The sequence below is a fragment of the Gymnogyps californianus genome, chromosome 3 (assembly GCF_018139145.2).
Source record: "Gymnogyps californianus isolate 813 chromosome 3, ASM1813914v2, whole genome shotgun sequence".
In the NCBI taxonomy this organism is placed as follows: domain Eukaryota; kingdom Metazoa; phylum Chordata; class Aves; order Accipitriformes; family Cathartidae; genus Gymnogyps; species Gymnogyps californianus.
In genome coordinates, this window is record NC_059473.1 from 67,904,806 (window position 1) to 67,930,927 (window position 26,122).

Consider the following 26,122-nt stretch of genomic DNA (forward strand, 5'->3'; position numbering starts at 1 on the left):
TTTGATCAGTAACTTGGACTGTGGAGCGTGCCATTGCCGTTACCAGCCACTTACGTGTTTCAGCCTAGATCATGCCGCACACTTAAGATGGGAAAGGCTGGTGGCTATTTGCAGCAGTGACTACCTATTTGTAAATCTACCAAGTTCTTATTTTGCTTTTGAACAGAATTTAGAAACCCTCATTCTACATAAGTAGCTGGCAGTTTAGGGACTGGAGATGGCAAACTGAATCTCATTATATGCTTGTCCAAATATGAAAGCTGATAATCTGCTTGCCTTTGTATAAAAAGATATTGCTTACTCGGCATAAGCTCTGAAGAATGATGTTACTTGGCCAAATCAAATAGCTTTACTAATAGAGATTGAATTCAAACTGAACTGAAGAGTTTTCTCAGACTCAGAAAGTGAAATCAATTTGTGCATGCAGAGAATCAAGCAAGAGAAATCATAACTTCCTGGATGTCCCTTTTTGAGTAGTGGTGAAATTGAGACAGTGGAATTTTATACCCATGGAACAGAAGCAGCTGAAACTGTTTTTCCAAATCGTTTTGGGAAGTACAAACCTTTTATACTTTTTTTTTTTTTTTTTTGAGTAACCCATTCAAGGAACTGTTTTGGATGAATGCAAACAATTACTTAGGTAAAATAATTTGGTTTGCTGGAGGAGGAGGTCTGTAGTGGTTGGATAGATCATAATGTAATGTGATAGATCATAGGCACACAGCGCTGCAGCGTTTGGAGGACAGTGGGTTGACTTGCAGAAGCTCAGCTGCAAGAAGGCCTGTTCATTTGTTCATGGCAGGTCTCCTGAGTCATCTTGTGTTTGTGATTAGAAAAGCTCAGCAGAACCCTTGTTCTTCAGAGATAGCATAGCTGTGTTTCGAGTATAGTCTGAGGATGTGGGACTTCTAGATTTAATAGTTGACTGCTGACCCAGCTGTTGGACCTGAACCTGATAGACTTTTGTATGAACTAGTGCCTATAGCTTGGAGGAGAAGAGGAACAGCCACCTGGGGTACCGTTGCTGCCTGAGCCTACATCAAATGTGTACTGCCTCGTCTGCCACCAGCCAGCCCGTCAAGGTGATAAGGTGTTTGGGCAGATTTGTAGCACATTGTGCATAGCTGGGCCCACACAATAAACCTGTCAGGGACCTGACCGTGGGGTGTAGCCCCTGTCACTGCTGGGGTGGGGTCATGCTGCCAGAACAATGGAGCCCTGATTGCTATAATTACTCATTCTGAGATTTGGGAAAATTAGAATGTGTCTGTATGCTGAACAAGACACTTGACTAGTTTTTCAAAACTATAAAACCAAGTGACAGCTGCTGTTTATCAAGTGGTAAAATTTCTTAAAATATTACTCCTTCCACATTTGAGCTGCTTGCTCAACCTCTCTTCAAAGCAGAACACATCAGCTCTACGGCATACTCCATTCAGCCATGTATGGAGGCTCCTTGAGCCCTACCCAATACAGAAGTATTTCATCAAGCCAAATTTTGTCATTGCCATCGCTGGCCACAACATGATAAGAAATGCAAGATTTGCAACAAATTCTTAACATTTGTTAGGCTAAAGGGGAAATAAAATCATGCAGGGTAAGCTGACTGTAAGTCTTCTTTTTATCTCCCTTCTCAAGATGTAGCTGTTCCCTGTTTGAACATGGTTAAGGTAGTTAGAACCAATTTATACTGCTGTATAAATGTTTGAGATAGAAACATAAATGAAACATCCCTAAACCGGAAGCTAAGTACAGATATAAGGTACATTTCTTTTGCCAGCTTTGAAACTGGCTACTGTGTTTTAAATTCATTTTTGTTGAGAACAGATACTCAGCCATTTTCCTATCCTGCTGGTGTTTGTGTAACATTAATTTTGAGAACTATGTGGTCTTTGTCTTGTGATTTAATGTCTAAGTAGATTTTTTACAACGAAGTGAAAAAAGATATCATCATAAGGAACGCTAAAAAAATCCTTACTTTATCTGTAAGCATGATGGCTAGCTTATGATATTTACAGTCCCACAATGTACTTCTAACTTGGTTAAACACTTTGAGGACTTGTTTCTGGTTTGGGATAGGGCATATGAAATGAATGCGTGCTTTCATATTTGTGCTGAGGCCTTTCCACTGTCTTCCATTTTATTATTATTACTGTCCAGTTTAATATAAGGTATTTCAACTTTTCTGGTGCGAATTCTTTATTAAAGAGAAAGGTCTTGTTTCCATTGTAATACACAGCGTTGCCTTTCCTAGCCATGCCTGTGCTCTCTGCACAGTGTATCAGAGCTGCTTTTCTGCAAACAGAATAGCTCGTTTCTGTAACAGCACACTCATATAAAAATTAATATTGTAACTTAATTTTCGGTAAACAAGCAATGGCAAATCAGCAAATGTCAGGAGACAAAAGAGAATGTATGTTCTTGTACCTGAACGATTTGCTGCATTTCTTGAGATATGTTATGGATTCAAGCCTGGATGCTGGATCTTGCCCCGTTTCTCTGTGTAGCTGTAGATTTCTTTCTTGGCACTGGATGTCTCATTAGGATCAGAGCATGAGATTTTGGTTGGAGGATTGCTCTCCTCTGGTTTTTAACTATGGAGTAAAGGGAAAAAATACAGATACTTTGCCTGTATAGAGTGAGCATCGTTATTGCAGCTGTGTATATGTTGAACAGTAACTTGCAAGATAACAATAACGAACTGTTTTTTCTATGCTCTGAGGACTTACTTCCATTTTAAAGTCTGGCTTTTATTTCATGTACTCAATTTCTCCACTCGTATCTAACAATGTGATTATTAGTAAATTCCCATGAGTAGTATTGAAGAAAGATGCTGTCTTAGGGATATTTTAAGTTTTTCAAGACAAAAAGGACTTGGTATCAGAATTATTATTGATTTCCAGTCACTGTAAAGTACACACACATCACAATAAAGGTTAAGTGCCTAGAAGAATGTAAAAGAGCAACTTTAAGTAAAAAGAAATTCCAGATTAAAAAGAAATCACACTAAAGTAAATGCAGTGAACTACTTTCTTTATGAGTAAGTCTGGAATGTTTTCTTCATAAGGCTACTGTAAACAGGTTGTTTTCTCTTTTTCTTCTTAACGCAGACATGAACACATCAATATTTAATTTGACCACGAGTAGTGTATGTATTGCATTTAATCCCAAATATATTTCAGACTTTGTGTGTTTTTATAATGATGATACGAATTTATAAATCCTTAATGCCCTTAATGCTGCCCATATGTTGTGCTGAAATCCTTAGGAATCTGTAAAAATAAAAATCAAAAAGATTTTCAGCTCCGAAAGCTGAAAACAGACCTGAGCCCATCTAACAGCTAACGATTTGTCAGCTGGATCCTAATGCTCCTAAACCTTTGGCATAACAAACGTTGCCTTTGAGAACTTATCCCATTATATCTGGGCATCTTAAATCACTCTACAGAAATAATATAAAATAAAATAAAATGCTCTACTTCTAAATAGAAGGCATGATCCTGGCATCTGTGCTTCTGCCCCAAGTGCTGTCCTTCTGTGCCACAATCAGCATGAGCTTTTCTTAGATTTATGCTGGTGGGCATATGGACAACGGGAAATCATTTGGAGATGCCAGTTGTCCTCTTTTTTTTTTTTCTTTTATTCTTATCCACTGTCAGTTGCTAAGAATGGTACTAGTTTTACTCCGAAGCAGTATGTGGTCAGATTGCTTCATGCACATTTTTGAGTTTCAGAAGCAGAGAGCAAGAGAAGCCATCATAAGGACTAGCATGTGTGCATATACAGGTATTTTCCACCAACAGAAGATGGTGTTGATTCCTCAGCCTGAATAAAAGTTCTGTCTCAGGTTTTTATACACACTTGCCCAGTACCTGCTGAAGACTAGTCAGATGGAAGCAATCGGATGCTGTCATCAATTTATAGGCTTTCCATGCCCATTTGAAAACCACGACTTTTAAAAGCTACAGGTCATTACTAGTTTGGAGGCTACCCTGCCCATGGGACTAAGAATTTCTGCTAGTCCTCCTGTCTTTTGTTGATAGCCTTTTGTTAGGCGACAATTGCTTTCTTCCTTTCACACCAACTATTCATGTTGCTGGGTTTTACTTTCCCATCCACTCATAGTCAACTGATGCACCAGCAGAGCATTATAATGAGTTTCTATTTGGTTAGGCAAAAGTTGGATTGTCGTGAGTAATCGAATTACTCCTCTGGAGACAGGATTTCTAAGTAAAGTGATGAGGTGAAGCGATTACAGCTGTAACCTTTACAAGCATAAAAAGATGTGTTATGCTAATCCTTTGTGAATGGGTTGAATTGAAAGCGAGGGGAATAAAAAAGAATGCTCTTGGAAGAAGGGGGGAGTATGAAAGGACTACTGTGTCATTTATTCCCTTTTCATTCATCCTCTGTTGCTATAGAGAAAAAAAAGTAGTGGTAAACTGGAGTGCTTTACCTTTCAAGTCTGTCATTCAAATCATTTAATCTTAAGCTGCCTGAAATACTGTGTAAAAAATCAAGAAAAAAAAACAGAGGAAGGATAGGTATAGCAAAAAGTTAAGAAGTGCCAGTAAGTGTAGTTTGCTTTTTTTTAGGTTGCTAAACCTGATATGACCTTATCTTACCTTGGTGTAAAAGCAGCAGAGTGAGGAGGGGGAAAAAGACACGGTGGAAAGTACGAGTTATGCCAAACATTACCTTTATCTGCAAACATTTATAGCTCAAGTGTGAGATCCTTGTTACCCCCAGGCTTGTTTATTTTCTGTTTCAGCTTTTTCAGCTGTTAAATAGGAGTGCTCTGTCTCAAGTTAATACCTGAAAAGACTTGTAAAGGTTCAGCTAGAAGGAGAGATGGCATGCAAATTGCAGTGTAGTAATTAACTGAATAGAGCAGCTTAAATATGTTTTTTTAATTGGGGAGGAAGAAATAACTTTTTTGGTTTTAGATGACCAACCTGAATATAAATGGCCAATGGTATAAGTTGTTTTTTGTTTTCTTTTGTTTTGTTTTATAAGATTTCAAACTATTTTCATTGTTGCTCTTTTTTTCCCCTTTCTGTATACTTTTTGGAGGGTGGGGAAATTGACCCCGGCCAGCAACTAAGCACCCACCCAGCTGCTCACTCACTCTGCTCACCAGCAGAATGGGGAAGAGAATCAGAAGAGTAAAAGTAAGAAAACTTGTGGGCTGAGATAAAGATGGTTTAATAAATGAAGGAAAGATTTATTTGTTTTTTAAACAGTGATACAAACGCAGTCACTCACCACCTCCCACAGGCAGTCCAATGCCCGGCCAGTCTCCTAGCTATGGTTACTTTGGAAAAATGAAACTCCCAGATTTTATTTCTGAGCATGACATCATATGTCATGGAATATCCCTTTGGTCAGTTGGGGTCAGCTGTCCTGGCTGTGCCCCCTCCCAACCTGTTGCCCACCCCCAACCTACTTGCTGGGAGGCAGCATGAAAAACAGAGAAAGCCTTGATGCTGTGCAAGCACTGCTCAGCAATAGCTAAAACATCCCTGTGTTATCAACACTGTTTTGGTCACAAATCCAAAACACAGCACCCTACGGGCTGTCGTGAGGAAAGTTTAATCCATCCCAGCCAGACCCAGTACATTTCCTAAGAATGCTTACATTTTATGGTCATGCTTTTCAGCGTACTGTCTTTCCAAGGAGAAGATTGGAGAAAGTTTGGGCAAAATTTCTTCCTCTACGTATGCCTACAGCGATGACTCAAATTTGATGTTCTGAAGTTTCATATTAATGAAATCCTCCATTGGCTCTAAATTTGGAAGAAAATACCAATGGGCACAGGGGGATGAGCTGTTTATTTTTCCCTGTCAGGTATCTGAAACTAACTGGAGTTTAAGAACAGAGCCTTTGAAGGAAAAGGAGAAAAAATATTATTTCCAGAGCTACTACTTTACACTTGCATTTACCCCAAATTCCTTGAGTTCAACCTCCCTGAAAAGCCTCTGTTTATTACTCTCTTACTGTTTTGGCCGCATCCCTCTTGAAATTTTTAAGATATTAGCCAAGGTGAAAAGATTTCTTTTGACCTTAGAAGTGTTTTTCAAACCATTCCTGTTCATTTCATCGTGACTGGAACAGACCCCTGTGCACAAGGAGCCCTGTCTGAAAAGGAAGGGATAACCCAGCTCTGAACCTAATTCGCCCTAATCTCAGCTGTAATCTTTCCTCATCCAACATTAAAGACAGGAATGAAATCCAAGCTGAAATCTTTTGTTACTAGAGTATTTGATGGGCCAAACATGTGAGAAAGGTCTTTGCAAAACACTGAGCAGGAATCTCTTATGCTTGTTACCCACCTGCAGTAGTGCAGGCGTGGTGACAATGCTATGGGAGAAGGATATTTGGTTTTAATGAGGGAGTATCTGCCAGTATAAAAACCTAATTCTTCTAGGGCTACAGGATGAGGAAAATTTGGCTTCTTCAAAAAAAGAGAGTTTAAATTTGGCTGTTGCTGTCACTGGGTTTTCAATCAGCAGTTGTAATTAAAGTTTCTTAAATATTAATGGTACTTTGTAGCCTTGCCAAAAGTCAAGATCAGTGTAAGATGGTTCAATGCAATGAAACTTGTTTTGAATTCAGGTTCACTAAGTAAACATTGTTAAGTCAATGAGCTGAGTGAGAATGAAATTTAGTTAGTGTATTGCTATGCAGTAAAACATTTCATGTATTTTACTGTTTCTTGAAAAAGGCTTTACAAGCTTTCAATGAACAGATAGAAAATTGATATTATATAAAAATATCTTCTGGTGATGAAACTGATTTAATAAATACCTACGATATCTATGAATGTTTAATAAAGTATTTTTTGGTTAGTGGGCATAAATACATTTTGCTGTAAATGAACGAAAATAAGATTTTTTTTTTGTGTGTGATTCTGCTGGGAGCTTAGAGCCAATACATCTAACAAATTGTCAAAAAATTTTGCAGCAGGTATTGCTTTTATGTAAACTGTTGTCTTTTTTCACTACATTTGATGAAGCAGAAGATGAAGAGACTTGAAATAAGTTTTTTTTGTTTTAGTAGTTTGTATTAAGAGTAGTAGGACCACTCCTCCATTTGTCCATACTGGCATAGCCCTGCTGATTTCCACTGATGGTCCACTCTCAGATGCATATGGAGTTGTTTGATTTCCCAGATCTCGAGAGAGTAGCTGAATGTAGAGAATAATTGAAGCAAAGTGGAACATTTTGAATTTAAAAACCTGTTCACACTTTTTAAAAAATGCCTCTGTGTTTACAATACTAATAACAAAAATTTTAAAAAGAGTAGATGGACTCTGAAATTTGGTCTTTGCTTTGCTTATATTTATGCTTAATCTCATTTTGATTCGTTCATTTGGTCAGTAAAGATTACTTTCAAAATAATTTCTGTATGCTTAGAAAAAAGTATACAGGCTTAAAAACCTTATAAGAAGCATCAAGGGTCAAAGCAGTGCAATAGTTTGAGGCAGGAGTTGTTTGATTTGGAGGGGAGGAAAGGAAGGTTAAATGACGAGGTCTGCGTTGATATTTTTCTGTTAAGTAGAAGGTAACACCACTTCCCTCATTTCAGTGACGTTGGTTGGTTGGTTTGTTTTTACCTGCATGGTAAGAAATAGAAAGGAACATATTTGCTACAACTAAAGTTGAAGACTTAGTAGCAGTGACCCAAGGTAATACATATCACAAGGAGGTTGATCTGTAAATCACTCCATGCAGATCTGACAGTGCATTTCAGTCATAATTTGTAATGCTGTTTATGTTCTTGTTCTGCCCATCTCACAAAAAGGCAGACAATTTATGCAGAGTTACATGGTAGTTTTGTGTGGTGGCAGTATGTGTAGTAGCATCTGGAGTTCCTGTTGCTGACCAACATGGGGGATGGCCTTTCTAGAGCGCACAAAGTAATGCTTGTAACAGGTCTGGGATTGTGCCTTTGGAAAGAGGGAGAGAAAGAAGCCACCTCTTCTGCTCACAGAGATCCACGTTTGCATTTGCTCCTCTTTTCATTGGCATGTATCGCTCAGATTCAGGTAGCAAGGGAATACAATTCAAGTCCAATATCAGTTTAACGTTTACAACCAAATATCACTGATTTCATCAAAAATCACTTATTTTTATAACTAAAGAATTTTAAAGATTTTCTATATCAACCACTGCCCTTTCTTCTTTTTTGTATTTTATGCTTGCTTTCTTTTGCTGTTTTCCTTTTTGCTGTTTTTTTCTTTTTCTGTTTTCCTAATAGTCCAATTCTTTTTTCGTCGTGTTTTCCTTGTTCTGCATATCTGTTTTCCAGGCTCTTTTTCTTTTCATTTCTCATTTCCCTTGCCATGTCTCTGTATTTTCATTCTCCTGTCAGACCTAGGGCAGCTCCTTTAACCACAAGCTGTCTTTCTGCCGCTAAACCCTGAATCACCCCTCTTTTATCTCTACACTCTTTCTTACGGCAAGGTTTCTCCAGCCATGGGGGGCCCCTGGGGAGAGGTCCACAAGCAAATGAGGAGAGCGTTTCAGGGAGGAAAGCAATCACATGCTATAGGCAGTAAGTTCTTTTACCCAGTATGTAGCCATGTTAATAGCAGCTTGAAAGGGTACTTTCTATCCCCTTTCTCAGTTAATGAAACATCAGCTGATCAAGATGCTTTCTGGTAAGCAAGGACTAACTCATCTAATGTCTCTTCTCCGCTGGGTTGAGAGGCAGGATCTGAAGAGCAGTCTTCATCTTTATAGGCAATCAGTGGCCACTGAGAATCTTTTAGCAAAGCAGAGCATGAGCTTTTTTCTTAAATACTCAGGGCCAGATGCGTAAAGCTACAGCCAACTTTAAAAAGTGCCTAGGAGCCAGCTCCGATTGAATCTTAGGGGATTGTTTTTGAAATTGCAACAGCCTTTAGAAAAAAGCCTCATGTGAATCTAAGTGAAGTACTGAAACTGGAAGAAATACAAAGTGAAAATTGCATTTCTTGTGTTTCAGAGAATACTGCTTCACGCATTTATTTATTTATTTATGAAAACAAGGCAATAATGACTGCATAGAGCAATGAGATGAACAGAGTCTCAGTTGGTGTCTTCATGTATGAAGTAGGAATCTTGGAATAATTCAGGGTGGAAGGGACCTCTGGAGGTCGTCTGGTCAAACCCTTACTCAGAGCAGGTGCAGCTTAATTGGATCTAAATTGGAAGTTAAATTAGGTTGCTCAGGGCCTTGTCAAGCTGAGTTTTGAATGTCTCCAAGGATGGAGATTCCTCTTTAAACACCTGTCCCAGTGTGTGACCACCCTCATTGTGATTTCCACCACCCCCCGCTGTCTGCTTTGGGATTTCCCTTGTTGCAAGTCATGTCTGTTGCCCCTAGTCCTTTTGCTGTGCATCTCTCCGAGCAGAGTCTGGCTGTGTCTTCTCTACATCCATCCACCCACCCATGAGGTAGCCGAAGATGGCAACAAGATCAATTCTCTCCTTCCTTGTTTTCTGCAAAGCTGCTTTCTACCCCCAGGCTGTACCGTGGTGTGTTGTTACCATCCCAAGTACAGGGTATTGCACTTGTTTTTGTAGGTGAAAGAAGGTGAAATTATTTTCCGTGGAGAGTATCACGTGTAGCTGAGTGGAAATATATCAGCCCTGGTGCAAGATTGGGAGCACAGAATCAAACATTTATTTTTAGCAGTTACACTGAGTAAAACCCCTGGGTCTACAAAACTGAAAGATTCCTAAGTCCCTTCTCCTTTCTCAGTAGGGTGATGGTAGGTATATTTACCCCTAAATGATCAGTGAGATAACAAACACAGTTGACCGTTAATACTATAGGTTTTCTAAGATTTGTATTTATTGCATGGTGAAAACAAGTTAGTGTTATATGTGATTTTAGATCAAATTACATTTTTATTTCTTGCTTTTCCTTTTCAGCATTTTGTCCTGCTGAAAAAACTGTTAGATAAACATTTACCTTCTAAAGTGTAGTAGTGATCAAAAAATGCTTTTATAGTTTTCTTATGAAGTTTAATGTAGTACCAAGTTGTTTAATGTTTGGTTCAGAAATGCATTATTATTCTCCACTTTCTATTTCTTAAATGCTTGATGTATGCAAACAGTTTTGTATTTAATTTTACTTCTGGGATATTTTGTAAGTAGTAGACATGATCGTACAGGACTGCACTATGTTTTTGTGTAGTACTAGTCTTGTTATTACACCAGAGTTAGGCAAGAGGAGGTCTTATCTGGAGATATTGTCATTGCATTGATTGGCTAATATGTTTCCCCAGGTGTACGTTTCTTTTCAAACAGTATTTAAAATATGGCAGTACATCTGATTTATGAGAGGTGCTCAAGCCATCTGAAAGTCATCTCCTGTGTTGGTGCTGTCTGAATATGTCAGGGTGACTTCGTCTACCCAAGTTTGAAAATTTTGGCTAGCTGTCTCTAAGAAAGCTGATAGATAATATTGCCTGGGTTTTAAGGAATAAGAAGCTGAAGTGAGTCATTCATTAAACTCATATCAAGTTCGTCACTGAGTAAAGCCATTTTTCACTTCCTTGAAGAGAAGAAAGGCCATTTTCGCTGTGGATGGTCAGGAATACTCACTTATAAATGGGAGCTCACACTGTGGAGTGCCCTGTGTGTTTCAAATTGCAAATCACATTTTGCCAAAGGGACAATTTTAGTGAGATACATCTAGGTGTGCCTTAGTCTGTGTCTTTGAACACTAGACCACATTGTTTTCATGTCAGTCCCTATTTAATTCAATTTTTGTTCTTATTTTAAAATGCAAATTTGTTTTTGCTCATTGTTAGGCAAAGCCCGGTGCCTCAGTATAGATATTTTTGCCACCTCATGTGCAAGAGTTCTTGGCACTCCTTCAGTTTAAGGTGATTTTCTCCTCCAAATCAGTCACATTTTAATCAGATCACAACTGACTGAAAACCCTAAAACCAGATTTAAAGCATAAATGCCAGTACAGTAATCTTCTTTGCCAGCAACCCATTACATAAATCATAATACAATATTTGCATGTTATAGTTGGCTTCATTTATTTTGACTTCTGTGTGAATTTGAAGCTTTTGTTAGCTACATTCTTTTTTTCCTTTGATACGGTTGTATTTCCTGGAGAAGCTAGCTGGGAAAGCAACAGCCCAAGGCGTATCCAATACAGAGCAGCTAATTTCATCCTCTGGATAAAAACAACTAAATGCTCCACTACCCACAAAACACGCAGCCGAGGGGGCCACAAATCCACTTTCAAACTGATACCTTTTAGTTCTGCATACTGCACAACCCAGTACTACTTTTCCTGCAGCCTGGCTGCCTTCTGTCAGAGTAAGCTTTGTGCAATTAAAAACTGATTTATCTTTACTTTTTATGAACCAGTGTAATACCAGATATAAACAGTTCATCTAACTTTAATCATGGAGGCTCTTTATTACATCTGGTTCCCCCGTCACAGTTTTGTGTGAGTATTTACTTGAATAATGGAAATAACAAAAAGTCTCTTACTTCTTTCAGAAGAGAGAAATTGATTAGAGTTTAAGGTTTGAAGGCAACAAGACTTCTGTATGAAAAGAAAAAAAATGTGAAAAAGTAAAGCCAAAGGTTCAGAAAGTGGCAATACACATTAACAGCCTTTTTCTTGCAGGCATGTTTTGTCCTGTAGTCTGCAGGACTGCCACCTCTTCCTGCTGCTTGAAAGTTTCTTTGAAATATTAGTAATATAAGGATATGTAGAAAGAGAGGCAATGACACAATATGAAAGGCTTTTAATGTCATTACAGGTCCTGATCTGAACTCGGTAGTCAATGGCAATCAACCCAGAGCTGCGAACATCAATGTGGTTTTTTTCATACAGTTGTCATTGCATTAGCTGCATGTTGTTGCAGTGCCATTACGGCTGCGTTTCTAGATGTCAAATGCGGTAAACAAGCCTATAAACAGGCTTGTAACTTCTTACACAGAGTTTAAGGCTTAGGTAACATGTTTGTGTTGCAAATGGTTGGTGTAGCAGAAGATGTCAAAGCTTTCAGTCAGCTAAAGGCTGTTGGGAATTTCTGTATTTTGAGCTTGTGTGAGTATAGTTTGGGTTGAGAGTTTGCAGTTTTGTGGTGGAGGAGAGTTAAGCTGTCCTTGCTGCCTTCAGTGTAATTGCACAGGTCTGCAATAACTCTGCAAGTCCTACACTACCAGTAAATTCTCACTTACAATTTTATAGTTGCTTAAATTAGCAGAAGTTATTCACAGAATGTTATTTTCCATAAATATAGCAAAATGGAACTTCAGACATTTGAGAGTAATATTTGCCCCCATAAACCATGTTGTGTGCATATATAAATGATAACGATCATTATAATGTACTTTCTCTGCTAAACTTCTTAAATGTTACCTGGTGGAAAGGCACATAAAGATGAGGAATTTTGTATATTTGTTACCAAACATTGCTTTTATAGTCATTTTCTTTTCAGGTTTAATTCTCAGCTAACAGGTACTATAGGAGTCATTGTCAAAACCAGATAATTTCTTAATGCAGTGTTTTGCATAGTTGGAATTTTATAAGTAACATCAAGTGAGAATTTATTTTTAAAAACACATGTTTTTGAAAGAAGGCTGTTTATTCAGACTACAACTTGGAAGTTGATTAATTTGTAAAGTGGCCAGACACTAACACCTTTTCCCCCTCCCCCCCTAAAAAAACTTCATAAATGATCTCATTACCAGAAGGCTGGCTGCCTTTATATGTTCTCAGGAAACAATGCTGCAACAGGTCTAACAATAGACCCATTGTACTTAGGAAGTAATCACAGTGACCTTAAGAAATGGTAACAGTCCATCCAACAAGTCATTGCTAAATGGTTGTGATCAGGTGGATCAGAGCGTTAGGGGACCATTCTCGACCAATATCCCTTTCCAGAATATCAGGGAGAAATAGTGGTTTAGATTCCATTGTTTCAGTCCGATACTTTACAGCATGTATGTTATGTATTTCTGCAACTGTTTTTTAACATACCCTTTTCAAGGTCTGTTAGTACACATGCAATGAAAAAATTTGGTTTGAGTCTTTAGATCTCTATTTCCATATCGGCTACTGAAAGAAGCGCATCAAGTGGCTTAAGAAAGTCTTATTCTAAAAACTGATTTTTTTTTTCAAGACACAGAAAATTAACCATATTTCAAAATAATAGAAGATTGCATTAGGTATTTTTCTTAATTTTTCCAGCATTTCAAACATGCAGCTGTTACAGGATGAGACTTGGTATTTTGAAACAAGCACTTAGGATTGTCCACAATTTATATTTTAGGAGATCCTGTGGCTTTCTAAAACCTGAGTGCTTGCACAGATTAGGATTTTTTCCGGGTAAGTCTCTAGCCTTTGCACTGTTGGTGACAATTTTGAAATGATGACCTGAGAGGGAGCTTCAAAGATTGAAAAAACACAGTACCAAACCCCCGAAATACAGTATTCTGATTCCTTTCAAATGTTTGTTCTCATTTGTTTTGAAGGTAAGGCAGGCCAGAAGGGGAGGGGAAAAAAAAGGTTGTGTCATGGATTTTCAGGTGTCAAATAGACTAATGAATAGACTCTAATTTAGCCATGGGATATATTTCCACTGTGTAAACCCAACAACATCATTTGTTCTGTATGTTTTGGAGTTGACAGTTCCAGAGGCAAGCACAGCTCTGCCACCTGGACTTCATCACGGGCTGCAGCCAGGAGTCGTCTCCCCTTTCTTGGGCAGTGCTGCTGCAAGACAGGGAAGGGCCATGTTCCTCTGACCTTGGAGTTTGCTCTTTGCTTTGAGAGATGCCATTTCAGAAGCCTTAGCCCACATTTTTATCTTGTGTCCTGTCCCAGTTAAAACAACTGAACTAGAAGCTGACAGTGTAACTTCAACTTATACCCGTGTGTAAAATACCTTGTCACAGTTGCCATCTGCATTCACCCAGAGCTTTTTGTGTCCTGGGGACAGGGTTGCATCACTGAGCCAGCTCGCTTAAAACTAGCTTAGTTACCTCTACATAAACAGCTGTTTCTTGCATGAGGATAATAACTTGCAAATCAAAAGCTGTACAACCTGTAGATTATAAGATGCACTGAGCATCTTCATTCCCTATAACCAAAACCCTATCCTTGCCTTACTGTGAAAGATAGTAAAGTGCCTATAAAGTACACGCACAAGTAGTATGTCTTAGTGGCAGATGTAGTAGAAATGCATTGAAGGCACTAATCTGCTCTTTCAATGTGACCTGTGGACAGCAGGGCAGAGTGTTGCTGGAACATTGTCTCCTCAGCATTGTTCCTACTTTGGCTCTCTTCATCTGCACATGTCCAAGGTTTCACAGCTAGTGAGGCAAACGGATTCAGCACTTTCTTCACTTGATACTTCTGAGTCTTTTAAGGTCAACTCTTTCATAATTGGTTATAAATTCATAGACATTAGTGTTTTCAGAGTAGTCATTGTGAACTTAAATTGCTTCAGTGGAACATTGGAAGAGTAAGTCCTCATTAATTTTAGTTTCAGTCCCTAGTAGCAGCAGACACTTGGTTCACCTGATTCTGTTTCCTTGTAGTTTCCTACCAAAGTAGTAGCAGTCAATGGACTGATCTGAAAGTCCTGGAGAGTAATAAAGATGAGATAGATTTATTTTTTTTTTTAATTATATATGACTTATAAAAACAGTATGTATCTACACTTGTGAGGGCTTAACAGTACCAGTCAGGAAATGGTCTTTTATATGTAAATGTATATAATATACTAGAATTTCCAGGTAGCATTCTCATTATTGTATGGCAAGATATGCTGTGCTAGTTTGTTTAATTAATTGAAATGCATATAAATATTTATAAGCTGCATGTTTGTCATTTAAAAAGCATCCAGTAGCATAAGCTCAGGATATTTTTCTGCATTATCTGGAAGCAGGATGTGTAAGCAGGTGGTCACCTGTTTACCTGGTACCATATTTCTATGCGGAGCCACCTGTGGGACTTCTGTGCTTAACTTCTACAGCATCTTATGCTATCCCAAATCTGACTAGAGGTTAGCCTGAACCTGTATTTATTTCATTTTTGCACGTAAGCCATCCTTTGAGAGGGATCAAAAAGCTCTTTCTGAAGGAGCCACAGGGGCCTGTGAAACAGTGTCTCTGTCCATTTCTGCAGCAATGACTTTTTATGTAGAGAACAGTGGTGTCTAATTGTTTTTGTATGAGGGCTTAACTTATAATATCACAAAGCTTTGGGGCCTTGAGAACCCCCTCTGTTAGGCATAGCTGGTAGCATCTGTGATGCCTCCCCCTTTCCCCCAGCAAGGGACACACGTGAGGACAAAGATGGGCACAGTATGTTGCAACACAAAGTGAGGCAGCAGATTTTATCTAAGCATCACCTCACTACCCTCCTCTTTCAGGATGGGTGTGGAGAAGAGGCTGGTGGTGCCAGGCATCCCCCTTTTCACCAGCAGAGCCTGTTAAACTCTTTTCCGTGGGGCAGCCATGGACCCTGGTTGCCATGGTGACAGGGATGAACCTGACACTTCAAAGCACAGCTCGGGGAATCACGTTTTCTGTTCGTAATCAAATACAATTTTTCCTTTTAATAATGCTATCCTAAAAAGCTGTAATTTAGAGTCCTGGAAGCAACAGCTTAGATGTACCCAAACCCTAGTGAATTTCTGGCATGCCTTCATCTCCCAGAAGCTGTGCTCCAAGAGGGAAGCTCTTTGGAAGACGTAGAGAAGGGAGAATTGTGGGAATTCCTTTCCCAGTAAATGTATCTCCAGCTTTCAACCTGAAAAAGAAAAGTCTTAAAGATAGGCCAGCAGTGTACCAAACTGGCTCACATGAGGAAATCTGTAAGACCTCATGAATTGTGTGCATAGTTTGCTGGAACAAGTTGCACATCCCGTCTCCCCCATCCCTCCAAAAGCACATTCAAGTGTTTTCAGCAAATAGAATCAGCTGAGACTTTTTTCTTTAATGTAATTAAGCTAAAAGGGGTTATGGATCTTTTCTCTCTGAACTTGAATTTATTAATTAACTTTCAGACTTCTAAAAATTTCCTTAATTGCACAATGATTATCATTCTAGCAAAGCAGTAACACAACAAAACTGATGGAGACAGAACGGTCTTTCTGGGCAGATGGTTAAAACACAGGGCAGACCAGTCTAGAAGAAAATATTCATCAGAGAATCTCGCTTAGATTCTCAAAGAGCCCTTTTCTCGGGTGGTAGACTGACATATCTCCAGAGCTCACTGGAACTCCAGTTTCATTTGATGTTATCCTGATGTTACCTTGTTGAACTCATTCAGACGTCATTCCTGGTTTTAATTAAAAGTTTTTGAGTGCCACATAACAAAGGTGCAGAACAGATTATCTTGAGCAGAGCTATTTTGAATATCAAGCTATGCAGCAATAACACCAGTTTGTGAGAATTCAAAGATCTGCCATAAACAGAAATTAACATTCAAAGAAAATGCAGTGTAATAAAATAGCAGCTTTAATGATGCATAAAACACAGTTTCTTCCCTCCCTCACACAAAGGAAACCCAGCATAAAATGCTGTGAATGTTAAGAGAGTCAAATGGTATGGTGAGAAGGTTACGTATAAAATCTTGTTCAAAACCTCTGATTTAAAAGCTGTCTTTTAGAAGGCTGGCTGTTCTCTAAGTGGTACCATACAAGCAGCCCTGCAAAATCCTACCAGAATTTTCTGCTTGAATAATTTTGTTTGGATGAGCGAGTAGAATATCATTATCTTGATTCCAACACCATCTCCTTAGGAAGATATAGGTGAATAGATTTTGTGCTGAGTCTCATAAATTCTCTGACAATTTTGCAAGGCTGTGTGTAAATTCTGAACCACAGAAGGAAGGAGAAGACAGGAACGCAATATGTGCCGTGACTGGATTCCTTATGCCACAGTATACTTTAAGAATTAAGTATGACTATTATGCATACACTCAATTTTAGAAGTGGGTGTTGGATTTTTAGGTGTATTTGATTAAAAACATGATAAAAAAATTTAGAGGAATTAAGTTCATCAGGAAATTGTGAGAATAAGATGGACTCTACCTCACCAACTGTTTAGAATTTTACTGTCCCTGAGAGTGTTAGCAATCCTACTCTAATTTAGTGCTGTTCACAGTTGAACTTCGTGCTATTGATCATGGGAAGTCAGCTGTCCTTAAGTATCTATGAAAACAAGGAAAACGACTTCTTCTATGGTGACTATTATTGGCAATGTGCAGAGCCAGAATCACTGGATCGAGTTCTTTTATGAACTTTGTGAATAGAACTGTGGAATACGATTGCTGTTACTGTTCGTTAGTTCAGAAGAAAGGCGAGTGGATAGGTTGCTAAATCCAGTGTTCTCCTCCCAATCTAGTTCATAAATCTTCTGTATAGGCAGCTATTCTTATGGGGGGAAAAAAGTAGTTAACTCTGTTTCAGATCAGAAACTCTTCTTGCAAATTTTATGCAAGATGACTTTGCACTGGTTGAAAACTGTAGGATTATCTCTTCTAAGACTTACAGGGTCAAACTGTGAAAAATATAGTAATATGCAAGGATATTGTAAAAATTAACACTTAATTGAAGGTCTATTAGAGTAAGGCTGACCAAAGGAATTAATAGCCAATAGAGAGTCCATTTTCATATGATCATCATTCTGTTACCACGCAAGGTTCTTTTTCAAATCGATAAATTACCTTTTAATACAGTCTGCCGTTCAAGATATAAGAAAGGATTGCAGGACTAGATTGCTAAAAAGGAATGTTAGGAATTAGTAAAGCAGGTTTTTTTATAACTTAAATAATTTTAGACCATTTTTACCTTGTTTAGAAATATACAGTAGTTAACTCCAATTATTGAAGTAATTCAATTTTTAACTACTGTATCTCTCCAATTTAGAGAGAAGGATGTTGCGGGGGACTGTGTCAAAGGCTTACAGAAGTCAAGATAGATGACATTAGTAGCTCTTCCCTTGTCCACTGATGTAGTCACTCCATCATAGAAGGCCACTATGTTGGTTAGTCTTGGTGAAGCCTTGGTTAGTTGAGTTGCTTTGTTTGGCAAAACCAGCAGTTCAGCCTATAGAAGAGCCACTTCAGAGAAAGAAAAATCCTGACAGTCTTGTAGTCTAGAGGATAGAGTAAATTCTCAGAGTAAGCAGAATTTCTCTTGTTGCTGTAGTCCTTGTGCAATCAGCAACCAGGTGGCACTGGCTTATACACATAAGTTTAACACATAGGCACAAGGTTGCTGTGTTTTTGTCCTTTAGTTGTGTATGTGTAAGCTCACACATGCTTATTACAATACACTTTGAACTATCAAAATTAAAACACAAGTAATATGAAATACTTTCAAATTCATAAGTTTCATTAAGTGATTCTATGCTACATTCAATGGCTTCCTCAAAATAATATACTTTATTGCATGCAAAGCACATACACCGAAATAATAGATTACAGTGTGAATTATAATTGTTTTCATATGGTCCCCAAATGTAACATTTAGTCTAGAGAATGCATATATTATCTGTTGCTGGAAACATACGTATAATAATCCTGGCTTCATTTAAGTCAAAAGCAATTTTTCTGTTGATAGTGGAGATGGGGTAGCATTTTGCCCATAGATTTTAGCATTTTGGATATAGGAGGCTCAACCACTAGTTATATGCTTGCTTAGTCTATGACTATTCAATATAATTTTTCTCCACTAATTTAGGACTCTGTGGTACATTTCTAGTGGGCACCAGCTTTATCTCATAAACAGCATTAAAGTTCATGGAATGAGTTAGTGGCTCTTACTTCAAACCCCTTAGTGTAAGGAAACCAGAATAAATGGACAAGCAGTGGATATCCTCCTGGCTTTCCACTGTTGTTCAAAAAACTTGGACAGAGAGCTGCATTTTGAACAGTTACTGATGATCCAAACTCAATAATTTCTTACAGAATATATAATAGAACATCAGTGCCTAAGTTAGGCAAATAAGTAAACTCCCTCAGTAACCTTTCCTTCAGATTTTCTGAGAAGTGTATATTTGTTTCTCCAAGCTAACTTTTCTGAATGAAATAACATTGTGAGTGGCCAAGCAATAATTTTAAACATGACTCAGAAGCACCTTGCAGCTTGCTCTATCAAGCAATAAGGGTCCTGTCTTTCTCCAGGGAAGTGTGAGACAGGGGTCTTATTCTTTCCCCTCTACTCTCTCATCTCTCACTAATACTCCTGTGAAAATACCACCATGCTGATCAAGGCTCAAAGCCTATACTTTTGGATGTATTTTTGAGCCTTCAACTTTTGAAGTGCATCTTCAGGTCACATCCAATCCTTGTGATTCGTATTTTGAAATCTCTCAAAGACCTGGCCTTAAATCTCCATCCACACAACTAAATCTCTTTCTCAAGCCTTAGTTATTTTGCAGCTCGAGCAGTTCTTACCTTTGCTAGGTCAGAGCTATCCAGCTGTGCTCATGTGGTACTCATGGCAATTCCAGACACAGCGACTATCCCACTCCTGCATGCTCCCCTCTCTACCCTTCCCATATCCTTGCTGTTTCTCAGTACCCCATACAGCAAACATGAGTTTTTTTCCTGTTGGCATATAAAGCCATTTGTATTTTAGCTTTGATTGGTCTTTTGACTCTACTAATTGGCCTTTTGGCTCTACTGCTTATCAAATGTTCATTCATATTTGTCATATCCAGCCCAGCTAACAGTAGACTGGGAGTTGATTCATTTTAAGCATTGAGAACTTGAACACCTTCTTCCAGTTCCACCTCAAAAGTCATCCCCCTCGTTTCCTCTGTGAGACAGCATCATATGTGCATCCCGCATTAATTCTAGCTTGTGTGTGAGTGCTACACATGCACACACCACTTATCTGATCCTGACTCTTACCCCTAGACACCTCAACACCACACATAATACAAACAAAATATATAGTACTGAGTCCACGCAGGTTGTGTATGCAAGTGTGCAGGCAGGCATGTATTTACACAAAGGAGGAAGCATTTAGTATTTCTCAGCAGATAGAGTTCAAGCTGTAGGGGAGAGAGATGATTATGATGATGAAGTCTTATGATGATGATTAAGTTTTATGATTAAAGCACTGCCAGATCTCTCACTGTCTGCCTAGCTCTCGCATGAGTGTCTGGAAGAGAGCACGTTCCTAACTCAGAAGGTTGTTCTGAGGGTAAGTTGTTTGTAAGTGGTTCATATACTGCTGAGATGGAGGTTACGGAAACAAGTAATAAAGAGTGATTTTAAACAACAACATGATCCTTCCCTCAAAAGATAATATGGGTTTCTGCACATGGAACCCGAATAGAAATGGTCTGAGTAATATGGTTAAAACCAGAAAGTATTAGATACTAATTATCCCTAGTACTGACTACACTGGCTTTCTGAAAGGCCTATGGAGCAGATTTTCAGGGGAGTGGTAGTCTTCCTCTGGTGTGGCTTCACCTCTTTTTTCGTTCTGCTTGTTTTGGTGGTCTGTTGAGAAGCATCCTGGTTTCAGAGTAAAGGACATTTTCTGTGTAATGACATAGGCATGATGATACCAACAGCTTGTAACTACTCCACATGCAGCTGCTGTGAGGGAGGAGAGGTTAAGTGGCATCTGCTGCATGCTGGGTGGAGAGTGAAAGAAGAAGGGTCAGAGAGAGAGCAACCCATCCATGCCTGTGAGCAGGGGAAAGGCAAAGTGCTAAGCCACAGCCTTAAAAAGTAAGAACTAGAGAACTGAAGAGCCGTTTCCTATTTTACAAGTAAACACCTCATGGGATTTTACCCCTGGCTGAAACCTATTTATATTTTTTTATATTTTTGCCAGGCCAGAAAACCCCACGTTCCCGATCCTTTGTACGCCAGGCTGTGATGCAAAGAGGTGCAGACTGAATGGCTGTGTGCTTTCATGTATATTCTGTTTTCCTCTCTGCTGTAACCTGTGGTCTCAGCCCACTCAGCTGTGTTACAGAGTGGTTTCATCTCTCTGTAGAACAGCGATTTTTTTTTTTTATTTTTTTTTAGGGCCTATAAACAGAAATAAAACTACTGCTGACTTTAGGCTTGGCTTTGTGGATGACCTTATTTGGAGAATCAAAATTCCCAGTAGAATGCAGATCTCAGGCCAGATGCTGTAAGGTGAATTAATATACAAAGGTGGACTGAAATTGGGTGAAGGAGAGAAGGACTAGAGTTTAGGGTGCTGGCTGCAGCTTGGAAAAGAGAGTTTAATTTACTGTTTGTGAGTTAACGTAATCTCACTAGTCAATGTTAAATATTCCATATTTAGTATCTGAAAAAATAACATTAAAGGAAGTAATGGTGATTTAGTTGATAGATTGTCTCTGCTTTGTCTTCTGCTTTGTAATACAGTAACTTGTTTGGAAATCCAGATACATATACACTTCTGTATATGTGAAGTTGTATATATATATATATGCACCTGTATACACACGTATATCGTTATATACTTGGTGTTGCAAATGTATGGCATATAGGTTGAAATTTATGATGTGTCTATATACATATGTGTAGATGTATAAACACATGATGCAAGTATCTATATTCTGGCTACTGTCTTAGAACACACATGTATTTGGAAATTATCACCAATGATTATTTTCTTGTCTCTAGTGCTTACACGTTTAAGCAACTTCTTTTTTGATTCGTTTAGCAGCAGCAACAGAAGAACCTGAGGTGATTCCGGATCCGGCTAAACAAACAGATAGAGTGGTGAAAATAGCAGGAATAAGTGCTGGAATTCTGGTATTCATCCTACTTCTCCTTGTTGTCATATTGATTGTGAAAAAAAGGTAAGAAAATAATCTGTGCTGATCCCTCTTTTTTTCCTCCATATCAAACAATAACTAAATGGGTGTTTTTTACAGGTCTTTAAAAAAAAAAAAAAAAAAAGGGGGTTTCAGGACCAGTAGCTCACATCAGTGTTTGGATGAGTTCTTTGTGTTTCCTGTTGTTTTTGCTGTGATTCTTATGATGGATTTAAAGAGAGGATTTCTTTATATTTGGGGTCCAATAGCTATACATTTTCCCATATTTATTTATTTCCAAGTAGTTTTAAGTTGCAGTTGGAGTGTATAGAATATTAAAATGAGTGGAATTGAAATTCATGGAGCCTTTTTTTTTTTTTAAACAAAGAAAAAAAGAATAACTTACTGCACTTTTCATGTTGTAAACACCTAATGAATGTGATTTTCTATATGCAGCTCTAATGAGTTATTTGTATCTGTGTGTTATCCAACTTGCAAAATAATGTAATTTTATACCTCTATTTATGCTCTTGTAAACCTGGAGTTTTTTCTTAAAAGTCATACCACATCACTGTAAAATTATCTAGCAAGTCCTTAGTGCATGAAATTGTTTAAAAGTGTATTAATTTGAATGAATTTTAATTTTTTCAGTGCTTTCTTAGACAGTAAGCAATATCGCCATCTTCTGGCATTGTACAATGCTAACTCCGCATCCAAATGCTCCTACCTGTAGTAAATTGTGCTACCCTATTGCTCGGTCAGTTTTGAAAAGTCTCGACTTCCCAGTAGTTGCAACTCTTTTAACCTGGCATAAAAGCTCATAATGTGGCTCTATAAATTCGTAGTTATAGCATCGAAACCAATTCCCCTATTCCTGTGCACCCCCTCCCTGGTGGGTCCCCTTCGCAGGGCACAAGCTGATTTCTCTTGGGTAGAACGAGACCTTTGTCTTCCAGTGGTGTGTGCATTGCATTCCCTTGCCTTTTGCAGAAGTCTTAATGAAAAGTATATTTGTAAATGTTGTGAATGTTCCTCTGAAATGCAACTTGCTATTATTTTTAAAGATTAAGAAAAAAAATTAGAATTGTACCTAAAATCATTCTATGTGTTATAATTACTGGTTTGCATTAGATTTTTTTAATTTATTGCCTCTTTACAATTATCCCTGGAGATATATAACTTGGAGAAGAAACGTCTGCATTAGAAACATTAGGTATGCTTATAGTGTTCTGTGTTAGTTAGCTACATATGTGATTTTTCCCAAAAATGCTTTTAGTTTTCTCTGTTGTTTACCTCTGTGATTGAGAATTAACACATATGCAAAAGGTCCGACTCATCATATGCAAAAAAGACATACAGTCAGCCAATGTTCTTTATTTACACAACTTTTGGAAAACAAAAAAACCCGTTGTTTTTCAGCTTTCAGGAAGAAATCTCTATTTTATAGCTTTATTGCAAGGTATGTGCTGGGGAGTATCATCTTCTCAGTGCGTGTTGCAGTAGTCCCCTTATGTATAATAGAAGACTCTGTGTGTGTGCATGTGTGTGTGTGTGAGAGAGAGAGACTGTCTACCACTATATATTGTCAGTCACTTCCAGATGGGATTGACTAGTTTTGCAGGTAACAAAAAAAATAAGCTTAAAATTCCATGTGTTCATTTTTCCTATCCTTTTTACCTCTTGCATTCAGAGTCCTTTTAGACTCGTACTTTCCCTGTTGAATTGTTTGATAAAAGTAAGTTAATCATGTCTGTGAAATGATATTTTAAAATTTCCCCTTTTTTCCCCTTCCCTTTTCTGAACCTGTGAAGTCAGTACCCTCTTAGGAATGATATTTGATCATCATTCTAAAGCACATAACATTTCTAAACTCATGTACTATTTTTTATTCAAAATAGGTGAGAAATTAACCTGTTTAATGAATCTTTAATGTTTGGCAATTTTTCATCATGATAATTTAATTGGTTGTCTATCGCATATGTTATAGGTGTGCCATTCCCTCCCTCCCCGCTTAGGGAAAGTGGGCAGGTTTTTTTTAGTACCAGCTTTAGTCAAGGTCTCTTGCAAAAAGCATAGAAAACCTTTGTATACCTGAGTTAACTCAGTCCACCTAGTGAATCAGGGCAATCCACATAATGAAGCCAGGAACAGCTGCAAAAACCCTGACACATTCACACGTACATAAACACACTTCACTTAGTTGTAGTGGGACTGAAAACCGATCCGTTTGTATCATCTTCTGTAGTGTACATATGCAGTGATCCATTATGTAGTATCCCTTTTGGTACCTGAATTGACCGCAGCTTATTACACGGAAAAGTCAATAAAACAATGGTTTCTGCATTTTCATTGGTTTATTAAGTCATACGCACAGCCATCGCTATCTCAATCTGATTAAATGCAGCATTACATTTTATTGAAAAATGGAGTACTAAGCAGTTTTGTTCACGAGCTTGAGATGTTTTAGGCTTTGCCTGATCATTTTCTACAAATTGGTTTGAAGTTTTTCCGAATGAAGCTCTTAACAGCTCTTACAGAGTTTTACTGGAGTAATCAAACGAACTAAGAAAAGGGATACTGCATCTTTAACAAGCAATGCCATCTTTATTTTCTAAGTCATTGTTGGACTATTTCCAAATGTCCTTCATTTCCTTCCATTTGTTTACCTTCCATATTTTTAATGCTTAGCATGACTACATCAGCATTTCCAATTGTAAAAGTTTAAAATAGAAAACATATGTTTGCATTCAGGAAATGTGTGGTATATATGTCAGTACACACATATCTGTTGTAAACGTGCATTCTTTAAAATGTGTGTGCTCATATAGCTACATATAGTATGCATACAAACATATACGTATACACCTGTGTACCGATAAAGATGTTAAAATGAATGACATGAAATTTGTTTTCTGATTAAATGTATTTATTAATGTAATCTTTAGTTTTTGTAAATGAAATGTAAAAAGCATATTTACTGCACAAGATTTGTACACAGCTGTTCATTTGTCATGACATCTAGGTGGTAATCATATTATGCGGAACTGCATGTTGAAAATACACAATCCATTTAATTTTCAATTTTTTTTTGGCAATAAATGAAATCTCAGCATGTAATTTTCTCAAGTGATCTGTCTACAAAACAAATCATTTTTATATGCTAGTGTATTTTTTTTTAATTGCATGGCAAAGTAAGGCTAGTTTGTGCATGAGCAAGTTGAAATGCTAACCAAAGAAACATGAATTTTTCAATTTTTTTTTAAACGCACATTTCTCTGCTTTATTGAATGTGACAGAGTCACGCTTTTCATTCACCATTGCTTCTCTTTTTCCACTGTCTGTGATTTGCTTGCCAGGAGGAGCTACTATTCTTACTCCTACTATCTGTAAGTAGAATGCGGGTGACTTACTATTTTACATGTTTTAAAGATGCAGTATCCCTTTTTAAAAAAGAAAAACAGTCTCTGTATTTTTCCTAAAGTTTTATTGATAGTTACCTTTCTTTATTTTCAGGCTTGAAAAATTGCTTGTATCATTGTTCCTGTTACTCTTACCCTGTGGTTTTTTTAAAGGGATATTGTATTTCTAACTGTATATTGAGACTTTTGCTTTTTGCTACAGTTTTTCCCATAACTATCATTTTAGTTTATTGTAATCATAATTTAATTTGCGTTATGATTCACAGCAACACATCACACTGAGGAAAAAAATTCTTTTCCCGTTTCCTAGCTAGAAAACTGTGCTTGTAAATCACAAATTGTTCTTTCTTAGCCTATTCGTTACCAGGAGTGATCCTGTGCACCACTTTTCCTACGCAGATTGTAGGCAGATGCCAGACCTTTATAAATATGTCTCTGCCCTACCAATGGCAGAGCAACACATCTGCCTCTGTGGTACCAATCTTTTTTTTTTTTTTTTTTAACAGAGATATTTTTTGTGAAGTGGTCTGCATCTATTGCTTGTGGGGTGCTTTGCACACACATTTTAAAGTGTGGATCTTCCTTCATGACATTGGTTTGCATAAAGTTTTGCTTCATTGAAGCAAAATTGACTTTTTTTATACGTGTTGACCAAATGAGTTTTTGTGAGGGCTGCAGCAGTTTTGGCTGTGATTGAGCAAAGCAGTTACACACATTCTTAATTTTAAATAAATGCATAAAGCCCTTGACTTCAGAGGCGATCTACGAATGCACTCAAGTGCTTTGATGAACCAGTGGTGTCTGATAATGACGCTCTTCCACATTTTTAAGCAGATTAGTTGACTTCTTTAAACAAACTTAAAAATAAAAAAAAAAAGCTAAGCTGGCTTAGCTAACTGCCATTCTCCAGTTTATTGTGACAAATTATAA

The 26,122-nt window shown here is 37.8% G+C and overlaps 1 protein-coding gene across 3 annotated transcripts in view; it reads left to right on the forward strand.

Moving 5' to 3' along the window:
- PTPRK (protein tyrosine phosphatase receptor type K) overlaps window positions 1-26,122 on the forward strand; it is a 416,967-nt gene that overhangs the window by 358,903 nt on the left and 31,942 nt on the right. For 2 of the 3 annotated variants that reach the window (XM_050893028.1, XM_050893026.1), the window contains exon 14: window positions 21,680-21,818. In XM_050893028.1, the coding sequence (XP_050748985.1) occupies window positions 21,680-21,818 (139 nt within the window). The remainder of the gene's footprint in view (window positions 1-21,679; window positions 21,819-26,122) is intronic. The other variant, XM_050893027.1, reaches the window with a different exon arrangement.